The sequence below is a fragment of the Neoarius graeffei genome, chromosome 17 (genome assembly GCF_027579695.1).
Source record: "Neoarius graeffei isolate fNeoGra1 chromosome 17, fNeoGra1.pri, whole genome shotgun sequence".
In the NCBI taxonomy this organism is placed as follows: Eukaryota; Metazoa; Chordata; class Actinopteri; order Siluriformes; family Ariidae; genus Neoarius; species Neoarius graeffei.
Genome location: NC_083585.1, coordinates 53,805,572 through 53,826,897, shown reverse-complemented (window position 1 = coordinate 53,826,897; position 21,326 = coordinate 53,805,572). Strand labels below are relative to the sequence as shown.

The following is a 21,326-nucleotide window of genomic DNA, read 5'->3' as shown; positions in this document are numbered from 1 at the left end:
CTTTCAAATGTCACAATAATGTATTCATGGTATGCAGGTCAACTTGAACACTATGCATACAAAAGAAGTGATGTACAGTGTAATCATGAGATGATGATGATGATGATGATGATACTGTTTAACAAAAGAGCCCTGGATGCTGACCCGAGTGAGAAATCACCCTTACTCAATGGACTGGTGCTTCATTTGTGTTTCTTGATCGACCATGCACTCTTAACTTGCTGACTTATCCTTAACTTGCTAAACTTTATCCTTGGATTTCTGCACCAACACTACTCTACAAATATCTCATGTTCGCACCATACTTCACCTTCACCTTGGTCAGTGGGTTCCACCAATACACCTCCAAACAAATAAATAAAACACTTGGCAGCATGGTGTTATACAAAAACCATCAACGATGCCAACGTGTGATATGGCCAAATGCAAAGCTGATTATTTTCTAATGAAAGCAGTTATGTCCTTTTCCTTCTTTGAAGCCATGGCCTAATGGTTAGAGAAGCAGCTTTGGGACCAAAAGGCCACTGGTGTGATTCCCTGGACCAGCAGGACTGGCTCAAGTGCCCTTGAGTAAAGCGCCTAACCCCCAACTGCTCTGGCAAGAGTGGTGGCGTACTTTGTGTCTGATTAGCCAAAGGAAAACCGATGATGTGATGATCAGTTCAGGTGGTACCTGACCAAAACTTAAAAAAAAATTCTTGTGCCACAGCTATATGTTGACTGTAACAATTTTGTATTAATTGTAGAATTAGAACATCATACTTTTTATCTCTTTATAGTTACTTTTAAAGTTTGGAAACGTCTGTGAATCAAGTTAGTTCCGGTTATTACGTTCATGATATCCCCTCTCTTGAAATGTTGCTTGTCATGCTGCCAAGAAACTGCAAAGCCCTCTTAAAGCTTTGGATCTGACTGTTACAAAGCACCAAAACTGGAGATTCCTTCCATAAATGCTGAATAAACTTTCCCTCAAGGAAAATTTCACCATATTGCTGATTACACATTTTTTAGTAGTCTGTTTATGTGAAACATCCACCATACAAGTCCCTATAGAAACGAATTCGTGCTGCAGCCAGAACTATTGTCAGAGCTGCTGTTCTAGAAAATTAATCAACACATTCCTACCAATCAGAATCAAGGTTTCAACAATGCTGTATTATTATGATGATGATGATGATGATGATGACTGGAATGTACTGTACATCTGTCTATCTGTATAATACCACCTTTGAGCCATAACTACGTTTCTAAAAGTAGCTTCCTGTTCTGTATTCAGTTTGCGATGGCCAAGTTTCCAGATCTCCAATCGCCTCAGCCATTCAGTGGCTTCCCTACAGATCACCAACCAATCAGCAGGACAGCTCAGCCTGCTGCAGAAGTTCTCTCTGCTGCGTCTCACTGCCATCATGGAGAAGTATTCCATGTCGAACAAGCATGGATGGACCTGGTGAGACTTTAGATTTGTAAAATTGTACAATTTAATACAGTACGTTGGTTCTGCTGATACCACAGAACATATCAGAAGGTATAAAGAGGTTACGTGTCACGCTGTTGTATTAAGATGGCTTTTAGAAATACATCAAGTTTTTTGAACCGCTCTCTGTGATGCAGGTCAGTGCCAAAGTTCATAAAGAGGATGAAGGTTCCTGACTATAAGGATAAGAACGTGTTTGGTGTTCCTCTCATCGTACACGTCCAGCGTTTCGGTCAGCCTCTACCTCTGGGCCTCCAACAGGCTCTCCGCTACCTCAGGAGCCAGTGTCTTGACCAGGTTCGTCAATTCTGCATCATGAAGTAAATGAATCTGGTGTTTAATGCAGGTTGATCAAATCCATGTTCGGAGCCAAACCAGGAAGACATGCTGGAATTTACCGTGTCTGTCTGTTTCATGTTAAAATGTATGTGGTAGACTGGGAAAACCTTTCATCTTGTGATATTTTAACATTTTGTACGATGTATAGTTCTGAAGGGTGGCATGGTGGTGCAGTGGTTAGCACTGTCACCTCACAGAATGAAGGTTCCATGTTTGAACCTCCCGGCTGGTGAGGTTTTTAGCTCATCCAGCTGTAGGCCAGGCTGGATAAGCTTATGCGATCACACGTCGTGCATCCACAATTTACAAAAATCGTTACTCTTCCTACTGGATTGATCAGATTTCGATCAAACTCACATACGATGTTCCCCAGGTGGGTGTGCATCAAAGTTGTCAAGATGGTGACCCCACCTGTCATATTTACAATTTTATGGCCGTCTGAAATTTTTGGGTGACTCGTCATATGAAACGCTACTCTTCATAAACTGCTGGTACGTTTTCACTGAAACTCACCCAGAAGACTCTAAAGACATATTCCAACAAGAATTGTTCACCAGGTGGAGCCACCTACCATGGATGCGGCTACAGAGGGGTCAAGTGCAATTTCACGAAAATCGCTACTACTCCTACAGGAGTGATCAGATTTTGATCAAACTCATATGCAATGTTCCCCAGGTTGGTATGTATAAAAATTTGTCAAGATGGTGGTGCCACCTGGCATATTTACAGTTTTATGGGTGTTTGAAAATTTTGGGTGACTCATCACACCAAACACTACTATTCATAAACTACTAGGATGTTTTCACTGAAATTCACCGAGAAGACTCTAAAGACACATACCAACAAGAATTGTTCACCAGGTGGTGCCACCTACCATGGATGCAGCTACCGTACACAGGGGTCATGTGCAATTTCACAAAAATCGCTACTCCTCCAACAGGATTGATCGGATTTCAAACTCACACACAACAGCAGTGGCTGGTATGAGCTACAGTCTTATTGAGGCTATTTTTGCATGTCCTTCCCGTGTCTGCATGGGTTTCCTCTGGGTGCTCCAGTTTCCCCTACAGTCCAAAGACATGCAGTTAGGCTAACTGGCTACTCTAAATTGTCTATGACCAAAAGCAGTGCAGTAGAGGAGTGGCTAGTTGGCTGTACTTACTTAGCCAAGAAACCCTAGGAAAGGGATCCAAACTAGAACAACCCTGGATGGGCGAAGAAGAAGAAGATAATTCTGAAGGGTGGTGCAGTGGTTAGCACTGTTGAATCACAGCAAGAAGGTTCTGGATTTGAACCTCATGGCTGACGGGGCCTTTCTGTGTGGAGTTTGCATGCTTTCCCCATGTCTGCGTGGGTTTCCCCACCGTCCAAAGACATGCGGTTAGGTTAACTAGCTACTCTAATTTGCCAATATAGAGGAGAAAGCCTCAATAATAATCCAGTAGAAGGCAATGGGAAACCACGACTGTAATTGTTCCCAAGAAACTAATGGCTGGAGCCGTCAGAGCGGCCACGTCCCTGCAGTGATATGCCAGATCAGTGGTTCTGAAATCTACATATACATGTTCCTGAACTGAAATATTTTTCCTATTTCAACCAGACGTAAAGTTTTAGCATTTTAAAACCTGCTTACCCCCCAAAATGAAAAATGGGAAAATCTCACTGAAAGATTTCATACAGTGCAGGAGCACTGTGGACATTTTGACAGACAGAATCTGATTACAAACTGAACTGATTAGGCTTATGTCAGTGTCGATCAAAGCATGACATTCACGACAAAGTGTGACATTCCCTGCATGAGAAAATCACACTGAGTGACTGAGGATTTAGACATCTTTAGGCAGACTGACTGTTTTTACCCCAGTGTTTGTTAAACTGGAGAAGCCATGGCCTAATGGTTAGAGAAGGAGCTTTGGGACCAAAAGGTTGCTAGTTCCTAGACCAGCAGGAATGGCTGAAGTGCCCTTGAGAAAGGTATCGACCCCCCCCCCCCAGCATAAGAAGGAGCATCTGCTAAATGCCCTTAAAGGAACAGTCCACCGTACTTCCATAATGAAATATGCTCTTATCTGAATTGAGACGAGCTGCTCCGTACCTCTCCGAGCTTTGCGCGACCTCCCAGTCAGTCAGACGCGCTGTCACTCCTGTTAGCAATGTAGCTAGGCTCAGCATGGCCAATGGTATTTTCTGGGGCTGTAGTTAGATGCGACCAAACTCTTCCGCGTTTTTCCTGTTTACATAGGTTTATATGACCAGTGACATGAAACAAGTTCAGTTACACAAATTGAAACGTAGCGATTTTCTATGCTATGGAAAGTGCGCACTATAATGACAGGCGTACTAACACCTTCTGCGCGCTTCGGCAGCGCATTGATACGGAGCTCAGATATCAATGCGCTGCCGAAGAGCGCAGAAGGTGTTAGTACGCCTGTCATTATAGTGCGCACTTTCCATAGCATAGAAAATCGCTACGTTTCAATTTGTGTAACTGAACTTGTTTCATGTCACTGGTCATATAAACCTATGTAAACAGGAAAAACGCGGAAGAGTTTGGTCGCATCTAACTACAGCCCCAGAAAATACCATTGGCCATGCTGAGCCTAGCTACATTGCTAACAGGAGTGACAGCGCGTCTGACTGCGTCTGACTGACTGGGAGGTCGCGCAAAGCTCGGAGAGGTACGGAGCAGCTCGTCTCAATTCAGATAAGAGCATATTTCATTATGGAAGTACGGTGGACTGTTCCTTTAATGCAAACTGGCTCCTGATACAACGTGATCTTTACACAAAGCTAGTTTCTTCAAGATTAAAAAGAAATACAAACATTTCCATGTTGTTTTCGTAAATATATTTTTGTTTTCTTAAACCTGAGGCAGAAAAACTGTTGCAGCTAAAGCATTTTTTGTTGTTTTGCCAGAATGAGAAAGAGCACAGTAGCATCTGATGGGCTTTCCCAGACCACAACACATATGTTGTACATTACCGTCTTCACCATTAATTCACTGTCTTACATTATCTCCAGGTGGGTCTTTTCCGCAAGTCCGGAGTGAAATCTCGCATCCAGGCTCTCAGGCAGATGAACGAGAACTCTCCAGAGGATGTGAATTACGAGGACCAGTCCGCCTACGATGTGGCCGACATGGTCAAGCAGTTCTTCAGAGATCTTCCCGAGCCACTCCTCACCAGCAAACTGGGAGAAACCTTCCTCCATATTTACCAATGTAAGGAAACAAATCCACATTTCCATGTAGAGTGCGATCGATTAGCATTTTCTATTCTATATTTGTCTTGAACTCTTGTTCTCTTTCTATCTTTGTAGACGTCCCGAAGGACCAGCGGTTGCAGGCAGTCCAAGCAGCCATCATGCTGATGTCTGATGAGAACAGAGAAGTCCTGCAAACGTTACTGTGCTTCCTCAGTGATGTCACTTCCTCTGTCCAGGAGAATCAGATGACGCCCATGAATATTGCCGTGTGTTTAGCGCCCTCACTTTTTCACCTCAATATCCTGAAGAAGGAAAATCTCTCTCCAAGGTGGGTATTCACAGAGAGCTTGCAGGATCTGGGGAAAGATCCTTGTATTCAGAGTCAAGTTACTCAAGAACTTAAGTTGATTTTGTGTGTGTATGTATTTGTGCCAATCAGATAATTAAAATATTCTTTCTTGAGTGCTGGTGGTTGAAACACCATGTTAATATTTGGTGTGCTTTCCTTAAAAGAAAAAAAAAACCTGCCTATGTTTTTAGTCCTTGAGATAAGTAATGTTTCCAATTAAGATGCTATCTCCCCCAATGTCTTCTCAGCAAAACAAATAAATAAATAAACTTTTAGTGGACTTTAAGGACACTAGCATCATACTTATCTATCTAATACTGGCCTCAAATGTCATGCCATAGATTTGTGAGTAAATATACTATCAAAGTTCAACTCCTGCTTCTCTACAGAACCATGCAGAAGAAATACGCCACTGGAAGACCTGACCAAAAGGACCTGAATGAGAACCTGGCCGCCACTCAGGGCTTGGCACATATGATCACAGAGTGTAACCGGCTATTCGAGGTGAGTCTCTCTCTCTCTCTCATGTAAAAGGGGCAGGGTTTTAATGAATACTCTATCTGGAGGTGTGGTGAAGAATGCTGCTATGATAGCCAATGATATCTCGTCAAATCATCTCCTCCTGCTTCCTTTAAAAACTTGAGCATGCACATCCATCTTGTTTATAGAACTTTTTTATACCCCCACTCCGAGTGGAGTATACGTGTTTTTGTTTTTTTTTACCTCTGTCCATCCATCTGTATCTCTGTCCGTCTGAAACACCCTTTTTCTCAGCAACCACAAATCATAGCCACTTGGTACCAAACTTCAGCTTGGGGTTCTATACCATGTATACCATTTTCAGGTCTGTTGCACATCGACTTCCTGTTTACTGACTGAATGTATTTACGAAACATATAGCATGGATTTAGGGCGGCACGGTGGTGTAGTGGTTAGCGCTGTCGCCTCACAGCAAGAAGGTCCTGGGTTCGAGCCCCGGGGCCGGCGAGGGCCTTTCTGTGTGGAGTTTGCATGTTCTCCCCGTGTCCGCGTGGGTTTCCTCCGGGTGCTCCGGTTTCCCCCACAGTCCAAAGACATGCAGGTTAGGTTAACTGGTGACTCTAAATTGACTGTAGGTGTGAGTGTGAATGGTTGTCTGTGTCTATGTGTCAGCCCTGTGATGACCTGGCGACTTGTCCAGGGTGTACCCCGCCTTTCGCCCGTAGTCAGCTGGGATAGGCTCCAGCTCGCCTGCGACCCTGTAGAAGGATAAAGCGGCTACAGATAATGAGATGAGATAGCATGGATTTACAAAATTTTCGTAACACTTTTCTCAGCAACTACAGACTACACTGCTTGATATTTAGTACCGAGCTTCAGCTTGGGGTTCTATACCGTGCATACTGTTTTCAGGTCTGTCACACATCGATTTCCTGTTTACCAACTGAATGTATTTACGAAACATAAAGGGTGGATTTTGACGCTATTTCAAGAAGCAAAATGCTATTTCAGAATGACAGTTTACCAGGATGCTACAGCCCCGATTCCAAAAAAGTTGGGACAAAGTACAAATTGTAAATAAAAACGGAATGCAATGATGTGGAAGTTTCAAAATTCCATATTTTATTCAGAATAGAACATAGATGACATATCAAATGTTTAAACTGAGAAAATGTATCATTTAAAGAGAAAAATTAGGTGATTTTTAAATTTCATGACAACAACACATCTCAAAAATGTTGGGACAAGGCCATGTTTCCCACTGTGAGACATCCCCTTTTCTCTTTACAACAGTCTGTAAATGTCTGGGGACTGAGGAGACAAGTTGCTCAAGTTTAGGGATAGGAATGTTAACCCATTCTTGTCTAATGTAGGATTCTAGTTGCTCAACTGTCTTAGGTCTTTTTTGTCGTATCTTCCGTTTTATGATGCGCCAAATGTTTTCTGTGGGTGAAAAATCTGGACTGCAGGCTGGCCAGTTCAGTACTCGGACCCTTCTTCTACGCAGCCATGATGCTGTAATTGATGCAGTATGTGGTTTGGCATTGTCATGTTGGAAAATGCAAGGTCTTCCCTGAAAGAGACGTCGTCTGGATGGGAGCATATGTTGCTCTAGAACCTGGATATACCTTTCAGCATTGATGGTGTCTTTCCAGATGTGTAAGCTGCCCATGCCACACGCACTAATGCAACCCCATACCATCAGAGATGCAGGCTTCTGAACTGAGCGCTGATAACAACTTGGGTCGTCCTTCTCCTCTCTAGTCCGAATGACACGGCGTCCCTGATTTCCATAAAGAACTTCAAATTTTGATTTGTCTGACCACAGAACAGTTTTCCACTTTGCCACAGTCCATTTTAAATGAGCCTTGGCCCAGAGAAGACGTCTGCGCTTCTGGATCATGTTTAGATACGGCTTCTTCTTTGAACTATAGAGTTTTAGCTGGCAACGGCGGATGGCACGGTGAATTGTGTTCACAGATAATGTTCTCTGGAAATATTCCTGAGCCCATTTTGTGATTTCCAATACAGAAGCCTGCCTGTATGTGATGCAGTGCCGTCTAAGGGCCCGAAGATCACGGGCACCCAGTATGGTTTTCCGGCCTTGACCCTTATGCACAGAGATTCTTCCAGATTCTCTGAATCTTTTGATGATATTATGCACTGTAGATGATGATGTGTTCAAACTCTTTGCAATTTTACACTGTCGAACTCCTTTCTGATATTGCTCCACTATTTGTCGGCGCAGAATTAGGGGGATTGGTGATCCTCTTCCCATCTTTACTTCTGAGAGCCGCTGCCACTCCAAGATGCTCTTTTTATACCCAGTCATGTTAATGACCTATTGCCAATTGACCTAATGAGTTGCAATTTGGTCCTCCAGCTGTTCCTTTTTTGTACCTTTAACTTTTCCAGCCTCTTATTGCCCCTGTCCCAACTTTTTTGAGATGTGTTGCTGTCATGAAATTTCAAATGAGCCAATATTTGGCATGAAATTTCAAAATGTCTCACTTTCGACATTTGATATGTTGTCTATGTTCTATTGTGAATACAATATCAGTTTTTGAGATTTGTAAATTATTGCATTCCGTTTTTATTTACAATTTGTACTTTGTCCCAACTTTTTTGGAATCGGGGTTGTATTTGAAATCCCTGGGGAGAGACACTGCTCTTTACTTACTTGTTTCAGGGTTCATTATTTGTTGAATTCAACATTCATAATACGTGTCCTATTCCTTCGTTTGCTTGCATTCTGATATAAGTGAGAGCGGGGGGATACGTAAGTGAGCAATAGCTCACAGTTGATCTTGTTTCATCAGAGGCTTACCAAGTTATTTTTATTGGGTGGCATAAATAGTATACAGACCATTCTGTAATTGCAAGTGTTTCAAGCGTTGACTCTGTTAGTCATTGTCAACTCTGTTATCATTAAACCGGGCAATCCATTAACGGAATTGGTGATAACAGAGTTGACATTTCCCATTATTTTGTGTCTTAACTCCACATGCGAACCTCAAGCTAGCTGCCACATGGCATGTATTAAAAAACAGACTTTTATGGATTTTAATCATATTATTGTTTAAAAAAAAAAAGAGTGAGAGAGGGGTGGCATGGTGGTGTAGTGGTTAGCGCTGTCGCCTCACAGCAAGAAGGTCCGGGTTCAAGCCCCGTGGCCGGCGAGGGCCTTTCTGTGCGGAGTTTGCATGTTCTGTCCGTGTGGGTTTCCTCCGGGTGCTCCGGTTTCCCCCACAGTCCAAAGACATGCAGGTTAGGTTAACTGGTGACTCTAAATTGACCGTAGGTGTGAATGGTTGTCTGTGTCTATGTGTCAGCCCTGTGATGACCTGGCGACTTGTCCAGGGTGTACCCCGCCTTTTGCCCGTAGTCAGCTGGGATAGGCTCCAGCTTGCCTGCGACCCTGTTGAACAGGATAAAGCGGCTAGAGATAATGAGATGAGATGAGTGAGAGATTTATTCTGATATCACAATAACAGAGTTGACAGATAATTATTTTACTCTTGGTGTAAAATCCTCAACATTTTGTTCAGATTAATGAGAGAAGAAACAGAACATACCTCACTGCCTTTCTGAAGTTTCCCACCAGAGGAAGTGACGTCACTCGGTGCAGGTGCCCTGCGCATTATTAAAAGGCTTTGTGGAGTTTATGCGGTTTTATAACAGAGTTAACAGAGTTGACAAGAACATTGGGGACGGATAAAGAATATTTTTTATTACTGAAATTTCACATAATACAGAAAACAGACTTTCTATGCAATTGATTTTATAACAGTGAATAAAATAAGACCCAAAAAACAGATTGTTAGACTGAATCACTTCATGTTTATTCGAGCTGAATGGATGAATCAGGATTCGAAGACAGCCAGTAATGTGGGGGGAGGGGTGGGAGTCATTTAGTTACTGTTTTATGGATAAATTGGGTCTAAAATGTACATCAGTCATTGCTATTTTTGAACGTTTGCCATAATTTGCATTATTGTTCAAAACTCATTCAATAAAGATTTCTTTTGTGGAAAATAACAAAAGATTTATCTTGGAGACGTGAAATGTACCCCAGATTGGAGAATGGCCAATTCATAATATACATATTCATTTGACCTTTAAACGACAAAAATGACTAAATTTCCCATCAGAATGACCTAAACTTGATGTAATTTCTGGAAAATAAATATTGTTTTGTCTCCCCCACCCTCAGATTCCCCATGAAATGGTGACGCAGTCGCGGAACTCGTACGTGGAGGCTGACCTTCAGGCCCCAACGCTGGAGGACTTATGTAAGCAGCAGCAGCCAGAGGAAGAGGAGGAGGATGAAGGCTCCTGGCCTGTGCACTTAGATTCCCGACTTCAAGTCCTGCTTAAAGAGGCACGGGACAAAGCCAAGGGCTGGGTGTCCTGCCAAAGCTCCGATAATACTGAACTCGCATACAAGAAGGTAGTGATGGAGACTTGGGCATGTTTGTACTGGCTTTGTGTACTGCCTTTAGGGGTCAGAGATAAGAGGGTAGCTGAATAAGCTGGGTTTTTTTTTTTTTTTCACCTCAATTTCAAGAAAATTAGATAAGGCAAAAGTGTACATTTAAGTCACTGTTTTGCTTTAGTAGTCAGAACAAGGCGAAGTTTTGATTCACTGGTTCACTGAATCACTGATTTATTAGTAGTGAGTACAAGACTTCACTGAATTAATATTTTTTTGGTAAAAAAAAAGGCGGCGGCGAAGTATTGACGAACTGATTTGTTGAATCATTGGTTCTTTTTTGGGGTCAGAACAAGGTTAAGTATTGATTCACTGAATCATAGACTTTTTGTTAGTCGGATCAAGACTAAGTATTGATTCACTGAATCACTGATTTATTAATAGTCAGAACAAGACTAAGTATTAATTCACTGATTCAGTTTATCACTGATTGTTTGGTAATGAGACAAGGTTTTGATTCACTGTTGGTAATGACACAAAGTACTGATTCACTGAATGACAGACTGGTTGGTTGTCGGATCAAGGTGAAGTTTTGATTCACTGAATCACAGATTGTTTGGTACAGTAATCGGATCAAGGTGAAGTATTGATTCACTGATTCAGTGAATCAGTGAAGTATTGATTCACTGATTCAGTGAATCATAGACTTTTTGGTCGTCAGATCAAGGTGAAGTATTGATTTGCTGATTCACTGAATCACTGATTTATCAGTAGTCAGAACAAGGCTAAGTTTTAATTCACTGATTCAGTTTATCACTGGCTGGTAATGAGACAAGGCTAAGTATTGATTCACTGAATCACAGACATTTTGGTAGTCAGATCAAGGCTCAGTATTGATTCACTGATTCAGTTAATCACAGACTTTTTGGTTGTCGGATCAAGGTGAAGTTTTGATTCACTAATTCATTGAATCATAGACTGTTTGGTACAGTAATTGGATCAAGGCTAAGTATTGATTCACTGAATCACTGATTTATTAGTAGTCAGAACAAGGCGGCGTATAAATTCAATGATTCAGTTTATCAATGATTGATTGATAATCAGACAAGGCTAAGTATTGATTCACTGAATCACTGATGAAGGCTAAGTGTATGAAATGCCCTGCTGTCCTGCAGGTAGGTGATGGGAACCCGTTGCGGCGCTGGCGTGTCTCTGTGGAGGTGGAAGCTCCTCCGTCTGTGGTGTTGAACCGTGTACTACGCGAGCGCCACCTGTGGGATGTGGATCTGCTGCAGTGGAGAGTGTGTGAAGTGCTGGACAAGCAGACTGAGGTCTTCCAATACGTCCTGAACCGCATGCCACCACACCCCAGCAGGGACTTTGTAGTGCTCAGGTATGTGCCAACTCACGTTATTTGTTCAGTACGCCCCCTGATGTTACAGCAGCGGAATTACTGGAGGACTGAACACGTTCATTCTGACCTTCAGGTCGTGGAGGACAGATTTACCTCGGGGCGCGTGCTCCCTCGTGTCTGTCTCCATTGAGCATGACGAGTGTCCTCTCGTAGGCGGCGTGAGGGGCGTCGTGCTCGAGTCTGGCTACCTGCTGGAGCCCTGCGGCTCGGGCAAGTCACGGCTCACACACATCTGCAGAGTGGACCTCAAGTGAGTACACACACTGTTCAGGCTATACAAATGAGTGTGAAGTGCGAATCACATACATTTTTGCGAATCATGTTACACGAATCTTAACTGCTAATATTCCATACTACCTCAAGGAGTGCTCATGGATACTATTGCATACTATTGCATACTAATACTCCATTCCTTATCATAATAATTCCGAATTAATTTTAATCCATTGCTAATAAATAGCACAAGCTTTTGCTTAGTTTTAATATTGCAATACTATACATTTGTGAATCTTACATCATTACATACTATTACAATTCATAATTGTTTACTTATTGTAATTATTTATTAAATAAATACTGGTTTTAAAATAACGGCAATTATTTTTTCGCGGTCCGGTTTCCATCAAATCCTGCGCTCTGATTGGCTGGCAAGCGGATCTGTATCCTACGATACGGACCCTGGTTACGGACCCCGGTTATGGACCTCTGACGACTCGCTTGTTCACAACAACAACAAACATAGTAGCAATTTTTGTCAACATTTATTTTCGCATTTCTCAGGAGAATAGCATTAATTTTACATCATGGATAGTGATAACGACAGTCTTCACAGTGAAAGCGAGGTTTACTACCCTGAGGAAGAAAAAATAAAATAAAACATTTCAGGAGAAAGCTAAAAACCTGTAACTTCCTAACGCCGAGCAAAAACATGGCTGAATCCTGAATGACTCCTATGTGTATAAATAGGGGACTACATAGGCGGCAAAATGTAGTTTTTTTTCCTGCCATGGAAGTGCACTTGTATACCGAGGAGGAAGCCATTTGCATTACAGCCGTGAATGAGGATTCAAAATGGCGGCTCGGCTCGGTTTTCCCTTTCGGGCGCTCTCGTTTTCTGTTAGAATTTGGTTAAAAAAATAAATAAATATATTATTTACCAGCTTAAGGTCGGTCCGTATAGTGAAATACCATGACCTCGGCCTTGAATACTGACCTCGGCCCAGAGGGCCTCGCTCAGTATTTTCAAGACCTCGGTCACGGTATTTCACCATACGGACCTCCCAGCTGGTAAATAACATGTACCGTATTTTCCGGACTATACGTCGCTCCGGAGTTTAAGTCGCATCAGCCAAAAAATGCATTATGAAGACGAAAAAAACATATATACGTCGCACCGGACTATAAGTCACACTTTTTTGAAGGGTTATTCTATCCATAGAATCTGTGATTGTATCTGATAAGCGGCGCGTGGTTACTGCGCGACTGCATTGTTTATTTAATAAACGAACAGCTGAGCAGTGATAACGCGCCCTTTGCCCTGTAAGTAGCCTCGTCTGATTATTTTAAATATCTACTACTATCTTTAATACTATCACTATCGTTATTACTAATAGCCTATATTATTATTATAACTAATATTAGTAGCCTATTACTGATGCATTAATCAGTTTGCTTTTAGAATATTTTTACCGGTAGGGCTTATTATCGCCCCATGGCTCTTTCATCTGTGTTATTAAAGCTGTAGTCATCATCGAGGAGTGTCATTCTTCATTTTTGTCGAATTTTATTTCATCAAATCAAGTAGGCTATAGGTATATCATCTCCAAAGACAGGTACGGTAGTAAAAACAACCGTCTAGTGAAAAAAAAAAAACAACAACCGCTTTTAAATCCCCTACTTAAATCCTTAAAATGAGTCATTTAACTCATGTCTTGTGTGATCTGATCTCCAATGGTGAAATAAACCGGTTGTGATGAGTACAGTCTGTTATTTTAGAAGATAAATGTAATATATAATTTAATATATAGACTAATAAAAATTAATATTTAATAATATAATATCACGACATATTACTGTCTGTAACTGTTTGTCACTAAAGCGTTTTCTAAGATCATAATGTCTGATATTATTATTATTATTATTATTATTATTATTATTATTATTATTATTTTACACACACAATAAGCGCATGTGCGTAAAGTTATAGTAAACCATCCCCCGCCTTTTTTTTTTTTTGAGTCGCCGGACCCACCCACCTCCTGCATTCCGGGACCTCCCACTTCACAAATTAAGCACTGCCTAAAATCACTACATAACTTATTTAAATAACTATAGCCCTATCATTAATAATAAAACACAGGTCAATCAAGTTTATCAAGCTGATGATTTCACTCCAAATCAGCAAATCCATTGAATTCCTCATCCTCGGTGTCGCTTCTGAACAACTCTGCCTCCAGCGGCAGATGAAGCGCCGTTTCCTCTTCTTCTGCGTGGCTGTCGTCAGACTCAGCATCAGCTCCAGTTATTCCGCAGTGAAAAAAAAAAAAAACATATATACGTCGCACCGGAGTATAAGTCGCATTGCCAGCCGAACCATGAAAAAAAGTGCGACTTATAGTCCGAAAAATACGGTATATTACAGTATGTACTTTTGCTCATCTTACATACCATACTACAAAACAGGAGTTGCTCATATTATATACAATATACATTTTCTCGAGCTTGATTGAGAAGACTGAACTGAATTTATCTTTTTTATGTATCTTTTAGGATATTATTTCTTTTTTATTAATTCTTAAGACTTAATTTTCTATTTAAATTTTCTATTTTATTATGTTCACCACTTTGCATGCATTGGTTCACTGGCCGAGCACAGAGCATTCGGGCGTGGCTATAGGATAGTTTCATGTGTTTTTTTTCAAGCCTTGCAGCCTCGTTTGGGTGTGGCTGGTGTGCCGATGTATGGAAGGTGGTGATTATTGTGTGCATAGATATATATAATTTTTATTTATTTATTTAACTGTATATTTATTAGTTATTCCACTCAGTCTCGTCGGACATGGCTTGTAGACAACTTGGTGCTACACATCTCATCAGCTATCAGCTCATGTATGACTCGATTTCATGGAATAACTGTTTATATATATATATATATATATATATATATATATATATATATATATATATATATATATATATATATTCCTCAGCATTTATGTTCTAGACCATGTTTATTACATATTTCATACAAACATTTCATATTTTACATTCCCCCCATAATATTATTATTATTATTATTATTATTATTTATTTATCTTTTTTTTTTTTTGGTCGCCTTTATCTAAGAGAAGATTATTCCTGTTTCCAGGCTCCCATCAGCACCTGCTATTTGTATTATTATTTTTTCTCTTTCTGTTCTTTTTTCTATTTCTAATAAAATTGTAATTTGTTATTCTCTGCTGTAAAATCATTAAAGTGTATACAATTAAGAACGTTACACACACACACACACACACACTACAATGATTGTACAATGATTGAAATTACACCATTTTGCTCATTTTCATTCTATAGCACAATAATTGCTAAGATTACCAACTTTTTGCTTGTTTCTTTACAGCAGCAATAATTTCTAATAACTAGATCGAGACTGTGACTAAAGTCACAGTAATTTGCGCTGGCTCTTAAAAACCGAGACGTCTGGTCACTGTACCCTATAGCTCCAGAACAGTAAGAGACAGAGAATGACATTTAGTGAGGATAAGTTGCGCCCTGCCACCCTGAACAAAATTTAAAAAAAAAAAACTGATTGAAAAAATAATGAAAATTGACAGTTATAAGTGATTGAAAAAATTCAGTTTTTCATGGGTCATTCCAGATCGATGATCCAGATCAGCACCAAAAGTCATAGCAACATAATTCAGCCAAGAAGTATTCTTCATGTGAAATTTGGTGATGATTGGTTGAAAACCGAGGGAGAAATAGTGTCCTACAAAATGTTATGAGAATAATAATAATAATAAAGTATAAAGATCCAGAGTGAGAGTAACAATTTGCGCCAGTGCTGCTAGCACAAATTAATAACGCGTAATAATTTTACGATATTACATAATTTTACGATATTACATTTTCTAAATGGCTTTTATTAGATTTGTCTGTCTATAAACATGAACTCATGCTAAAATATGTGTACAGTGTAAATAAATTCTCCTGTTTTCTCTCCCGTGTGTTCAGAGGCAGAACTCCAGAATGGTACAACAAAGCGTTTGGTCACCTGTGTGCCGCCGAAGCCGCCCGTATTCGCAACTCCTTCCAGCCCATCCATGCAGATGGACCAGAGACTAAAATCTGAGTCCCACGATGCCTTTGTGCATGAATGGACATCTCTGTGAGGGACACCGAGGACCCGGGACACCCTTCGGCCAATGCTGTGACTCTTAAGATGCCCAAAGTGGGAAAAATAAATAATTAAAATAAATCAGCATCCTGCCAGTGTACCTTAGCTTTCACGTCGTTTGTCTATTTGTAATATTGTATTATTTGTAATTATCATTATTCATATTATAATTAATTCTATTGGTACATATTTGCTGTGCACATAATCTTATACAATGTATACAACATCTAAGCTCTTAAATGCTTCTGGGAAGCATGTACTTTTTTAATTCAAAGCTATATTTGATCGCACATGCTGCACAATCGCATGTGTTTTCTCGTGTTTTGTGTGTGTGGGTGTGTGTGTGTGTGTGTGTTCACATGTATACGGGCATGTGACCTGTACAGCGTGCGTTTTTGTCAAAAGGCTCGTGTAGTCCAAGCATTTGGCCGTTATATCTCTTGATATCTCATTTGCACTGATATCAATGTGATTTCGATGGTACAAAGTGTTATTCATATGTAAGCTGGTTTTACTTTGCCTTTTCCTTGTTGTTCATTCAGTGTTTGTCTGATAAATGGGTGTTATTTTATTGTATTTTATTTTAACTTTGTAAAAATGCAAAAAAAAAAAAAAAATGATGACTTGGGTTTGACTTTCTCAGACCTGCTCTTGTAGTACTGGATTACGTAGAGGACAAGTCAGTGACAACGTCTTTTTAATAAACTATACATAAATTAATTATGAATAATTGGTTGTGTCTCTCTTTTTTTTGGCAACTTTCAGATGTCTTGTATTTTGTATTTTGAAGCAGGTTTTTTTTGTATTTTATTTCTTGATATTCTCTTTATATCCTGATAGCAATGATTGAATCTTTGATGGCGTATGAGGGCCATTGTAGGAAAAAAGAAATACAGAGCTAGGGATGGGGGTGGAGTACTGTTCCGAGAAAAAATAATCATAAATTTGACAGATATATAACTTGGGTGTTCTCTCGGATTGTAAAGTCATAAAATTTATGGAATCAATTTTGTGCCAAAATGTTCATACAATACTTTTGAAATATCAAACATAAACAACAAATCAAAATACAAAAAAAAGTCAATTTTTTTAGACTGGCAAACAAATTATTCGTGTAATCGTGCAAAATATCAGTCTATTATCTTCAGAACCCTTTTATTTTTGTTCCGCGTCTTTCTCAGTTTTGTTTGACGTAATTTATTTTGGTTGCGATTCCAGCTTTCTCGTTTGCGCTCCCTGACTTTTTGCTTGCAGTTTTGGCACAAACTTCACGTGTGGGTGGGCTGTCCAGGAATGCATTCCCATTGGCTAACTTGTGTTTGACTGACAGCTACGCTCAGCCATTCCCTACTCGGATTCTGGCGGACTGTTTGACGAGTGACCGATCCATTGACGGTAAACAAGGATCGAGTGGACTTCAGTGGTGACTATGATACTGAATTAATTCAACAAAGTGTAAATTCAATATCATAGTCGCCACTGAAGTCCACTCGATCCTTGTTTACCGTCAATGGATCGGTCACTCGTCAAACAGTCCGCCAGAATCCGAGTAGGGAATGGCTGAGCGTAGCTGTCAGTCAAACACAAGTTACCCAATGGGAATGCATTCCTGGACAGCCCACCCACACGTGAAGTTTGTGCCAAAACTGCAAGCAGAAAGTCAGGGAGCGCAAACGAGAAAGCTGGAATCGCCACCAAAATAAATTACGTCAAACAAAATTGAGAAAGACGCGGAACAAAAATAAAAGGTTTCTGAAGAGTAACAGACTGATATTTTGCACGATTACACGAATAATTTGTTTGCCAGTCTAAAAAAATTGACTTTTTTTTGTTTTTTTGTATTTTGATTTGTCGTTTTTGTTTGATATTTCAGAAGTATTGTATGAACATTTTGGCACAAAATTGATTCCATAAAAATTGAGGGGAAAAAAAGTTACAAATGTATGAGAAAATAGTCAGATATTCATGAGAGAAAAAAAATTAGGATGTTCTCTAAAGCCATAAATTCCTGAAAAAGTCACAAATTTATGAGATAAAAGTCACAAATTTACAAGTAAGAAAGTCACAAATTGATGAGGAAAAAAAACCCTCGGATATTCTCTGATATTGAAAAACCATAAATTCATGAAAAAAGCCATAAATTTGTGAGAAAAAGGTCACAATTTGATGACAAACAAAACTTGGATATTCGGCGAGATTGCAAAGCTATAATTTCCAAGAAAAAGGTCACAAATTTACAAGAAACAAAACTCAAAGTTGCTTTTTTTTTGGTCAAGAAACCAAACGCTTCATTGTGCAAGGTTCGATTAACATCACACCACAGGCGCCGCAGCTGAGCTGAGAGTTACAGGAAACACAGTCTTTCCTCCTTGATTGTGCAATATAAAATAATTATTATACATACAGGGCAGGGCGGCACGGTGGTGTAGTGGTTAGCGCTGTCGCCTCACAGCAAGAAGGTCCGGGTTCGAGCCCCGTGGCCGGCGAGGGCCTTTCTGTGCGGAGTTTGCATGTTCTCCCCGTGTCTGCGTGGGTTTCCTCCGGGTGCTCCGGTTTCCCCCACAGTCCAAAGACATGCAGGTTAGGTTAACTGGTGACTCTAAATTGACCGTAGGTGTGAATGTGAGTGTGAATGGTTGTCTGTGTCTATGTGTCAGCCCTGTGATGACCTGGCGACTTGTCCAGGGTGTACCCCGCCTCTCGCCCGTAGTCAGCTGGGATAGGCTCCAGCTTGCCTGCGACCCTGTAGAACAGGATAAAGCAGCTAGAGATAATGAGATGAGATGAGTGAGACATACAGGGCACTTTTTCAATGGAATAAAAACGTGTTCTATTCCCTTCTAGCGGGTTTCATTCATTTGGTTTGATAGCATGCAATATTCTTAGCATATCGCTTATCCTACATGTATTACGTCATTCTACCCAATGGAGAACGAGCGTTGAATATGGTTTATGATATCGCATGGTTGTCAAGACAACATGACACACATCAGTGACATAAAACTTCCACAGAAGCGAGTGACTGGGACAATTTGTAAACAAACATGGCCGCCAGGTTTGCTTCGTTAAATACGGAAGATTTTGAGAGAATTTTGAAAGAGAAAGACACGTTGAACACCCGAAAGGTATGTGTATGTATAATAATAATAATAATAATAATAATTTTGTTTTTCTCTCCTCATGGTTGTCAGTAATGGTGTTGAGAGCGATAGCTTGAAACGGACTACAAACATGGCTTCTCAAAACTACAACTCCCAAGAACCACAGCGCCCTCGATCGCCTGTTTTTTAATTACACCTGTCTCTCATTTACTAGTCATCAGCCCAGTTACTTAAGCCTCTCTCACACTCTCCCTGCTTGTGAAGTATCGTTCAGTGATCAGTCCTCTCGTACTCAGCCATTTGCCTTCTGTTTGTTTCCTGGTTTGTTCGACCCCTGCTCTCGTATTCTCTTCCTCGCTCTCTAGTACCGTCTACGTTGCTCTGTTTGCCGATCGACCGACCCTAGCCTCTATTATCGGCCACGATTCTCATCTTCTGTTTTGGCTTCGTTTACCCGCTTGCTTCTCCCGCTCTCCCCCGCACATACATCTGTAAGTGCCTGCAACCTGCCAATGGTATATGAGCTGATATCCTAGTAGTAGAGTAGCCAATCAGAGCACGCGATTGCTCATATCCAGTGAATGTGGAGAGAATAAAATGTTATTTTGGGAATTTTGCCATTGTGTAAACACAGCCTGGAGTGCAGTATGTCCAGTGTAAAAGGAACTGAAAGTGTATTATATTGAACAACATTGAGCTGACAGTTGTGCCAGGCTGAAAGGAGTTTGAACCCAGAAAAACTCATTTGTTTGTCAGACAGAATGTCTCGATGCAGTCTGAATAAAATGTGCAATTATGCAGGTGTGTATTTTCATAAACTGGTAGCTATAAAATGATCTTATTGAAGGTGATTCTTATTTGAAGCCATGTAGCTCCTCTGGGTTAAAGGGAGAGTTGGCTGGGGGGGGGTCCCCCCAAAATTATTATAAACTACTGAGGGGTGGCATGGTGGTGTACTGGTTAGCACTGCCGCCTCACAGTAAGAAGGTTCTGGGTTCGAGGCCAGTCGCTGATGAAGGACTTTCTGTATGGAGTTTGCATGTTCTCCCCGTGTCTGTGTGGGTTTCCTCCGGGTGCTCCGGTTTCCCCGACAGTCCAAAGACATGCAGGTTAGGTTAACTGGTGACTCTAATTGACCGTAGGTGTGAATGTGAGTGTGAATGGCTGTCTGTGTCTATGTGTCAGCCCTGTGATGACCTGGCGACTTGTCCAGGGTGTACCCCGCCTTCCGCCCGTAGTCAGCTGGGATAGGCTCCAACTTGCCCACAACCCTGCACAGCATAAGCGGTTATGGATAATGGATGGATGGATGAACTACTGAGACATTAAAAGTGATTATATATATAATATATATATATTTTTTTATTTGTTACATCACAATGCCTGATGTTTATACCTGAACTTATAGTTTTTAGTTATATGAGATACAGTTTATTAAAACCACACTAACATGGAACAATGGAAATTCAAAATAACATAATGTTCAGGCGAGTTTCGTATTTTCCCTCATGCCTACAGTTACTCTTACAGTTACTTCAGGACTTAATACTCATCAGGGTGAAAGAAAAAGGTGTTTATATCCCCTAGATGGCACTATTAGCCTGTCTGGTTTTTATATGCTGCTGTGTGATTTTAATTTGTATTGATATAGATTACAAAACTTGTCGAAGAGGGCTATTTACTGTATTTTTATTATTACTTATTTTATATAGACTCACACACACATATACATATGTGTGTGTGTGTGTGTGTGTGTGTGTGTGTGTGTGTGTGTAACAGGATAAGCAACTACAGATAATGGATGGATGGATGGATGGATGGATGGATGGATGGATGGATGGATATAGACTCACTGGTCACTTTATTAGGAACATCCATCCATCCATCCATCCATCCATCCACCTGCTGTTTGATGCAGTTCTCTAATCAGCCGATCCCTTGACAGCAGCGCAATGCATCAAATCACGCAGATACAAATCAAGAGCTTCAGTTAATGCTCACAATTTTCAAACATCAGAAAGGGAAAAACTGTGATCTCAAAGTGTGACTTCCTTTCACTGTGGCATGGGTGTTGGTTTGAGTATTTCAGAAACTGCTGATCTCCTGGGGTTTCACACACAACAGTCTCTAGCGTTTA

At 40.6% G+C, this 21,326-nt stretch overlaps 1 protein-coding gene across 6 annotated transcripts in view; it reads left to right on the top strand.

Annotated features, from left to right (window-relative positions):
• Positions 1-16,818, top strand: part of stard13b (StAR related lipid transfer domain containing 13b) — a 269,782-nt gene extending 252,964 nt beyond the window's left edge. For all 6 annotated transcript variants that reach the window (XM_060897733.1, XM_060897732.1, XM_060897734.1 and 3 more), the window contains 9 exons: positions 1,277-1,447; positions 1,612-1,771; positions 4,835-5,033; positions 5,132-5,345; positions 5,756-5,870; positions 10,060-10,296; positions 11,454-11,671; positions 11,766-11,942; positions 15,926-16,818. In XM_060897733.1, the coding sequence (XP_060753716.1) occupies positions 1,277-1,447; positions 1,612-1,771; positions 4,835-5,033; positions 5,132-5,345; positions 5,756-5,870; positions 10,060-10,296; positions 11,454-11,671; positions 11,766-11,942; positions 15,926-16,043 (1,609 nt within the window). In that variant the 3' untranslated portion in view covers positions 16,044-16,818. The remainder of the gene's footprint in view (positions 1-1,276; positions 1,448-1,611; positions 1,772-4,834; positions 5,034-5,131; positions 5,346-5,755; positions 5,871-10,059; positions 10,297-11,453; positions 11,672-11,765; positions 11,943-15,925) is intronic.
• The last annotated feature ends 4,508 nt before the right edge of the window (positions 16,819-21,326 follow it).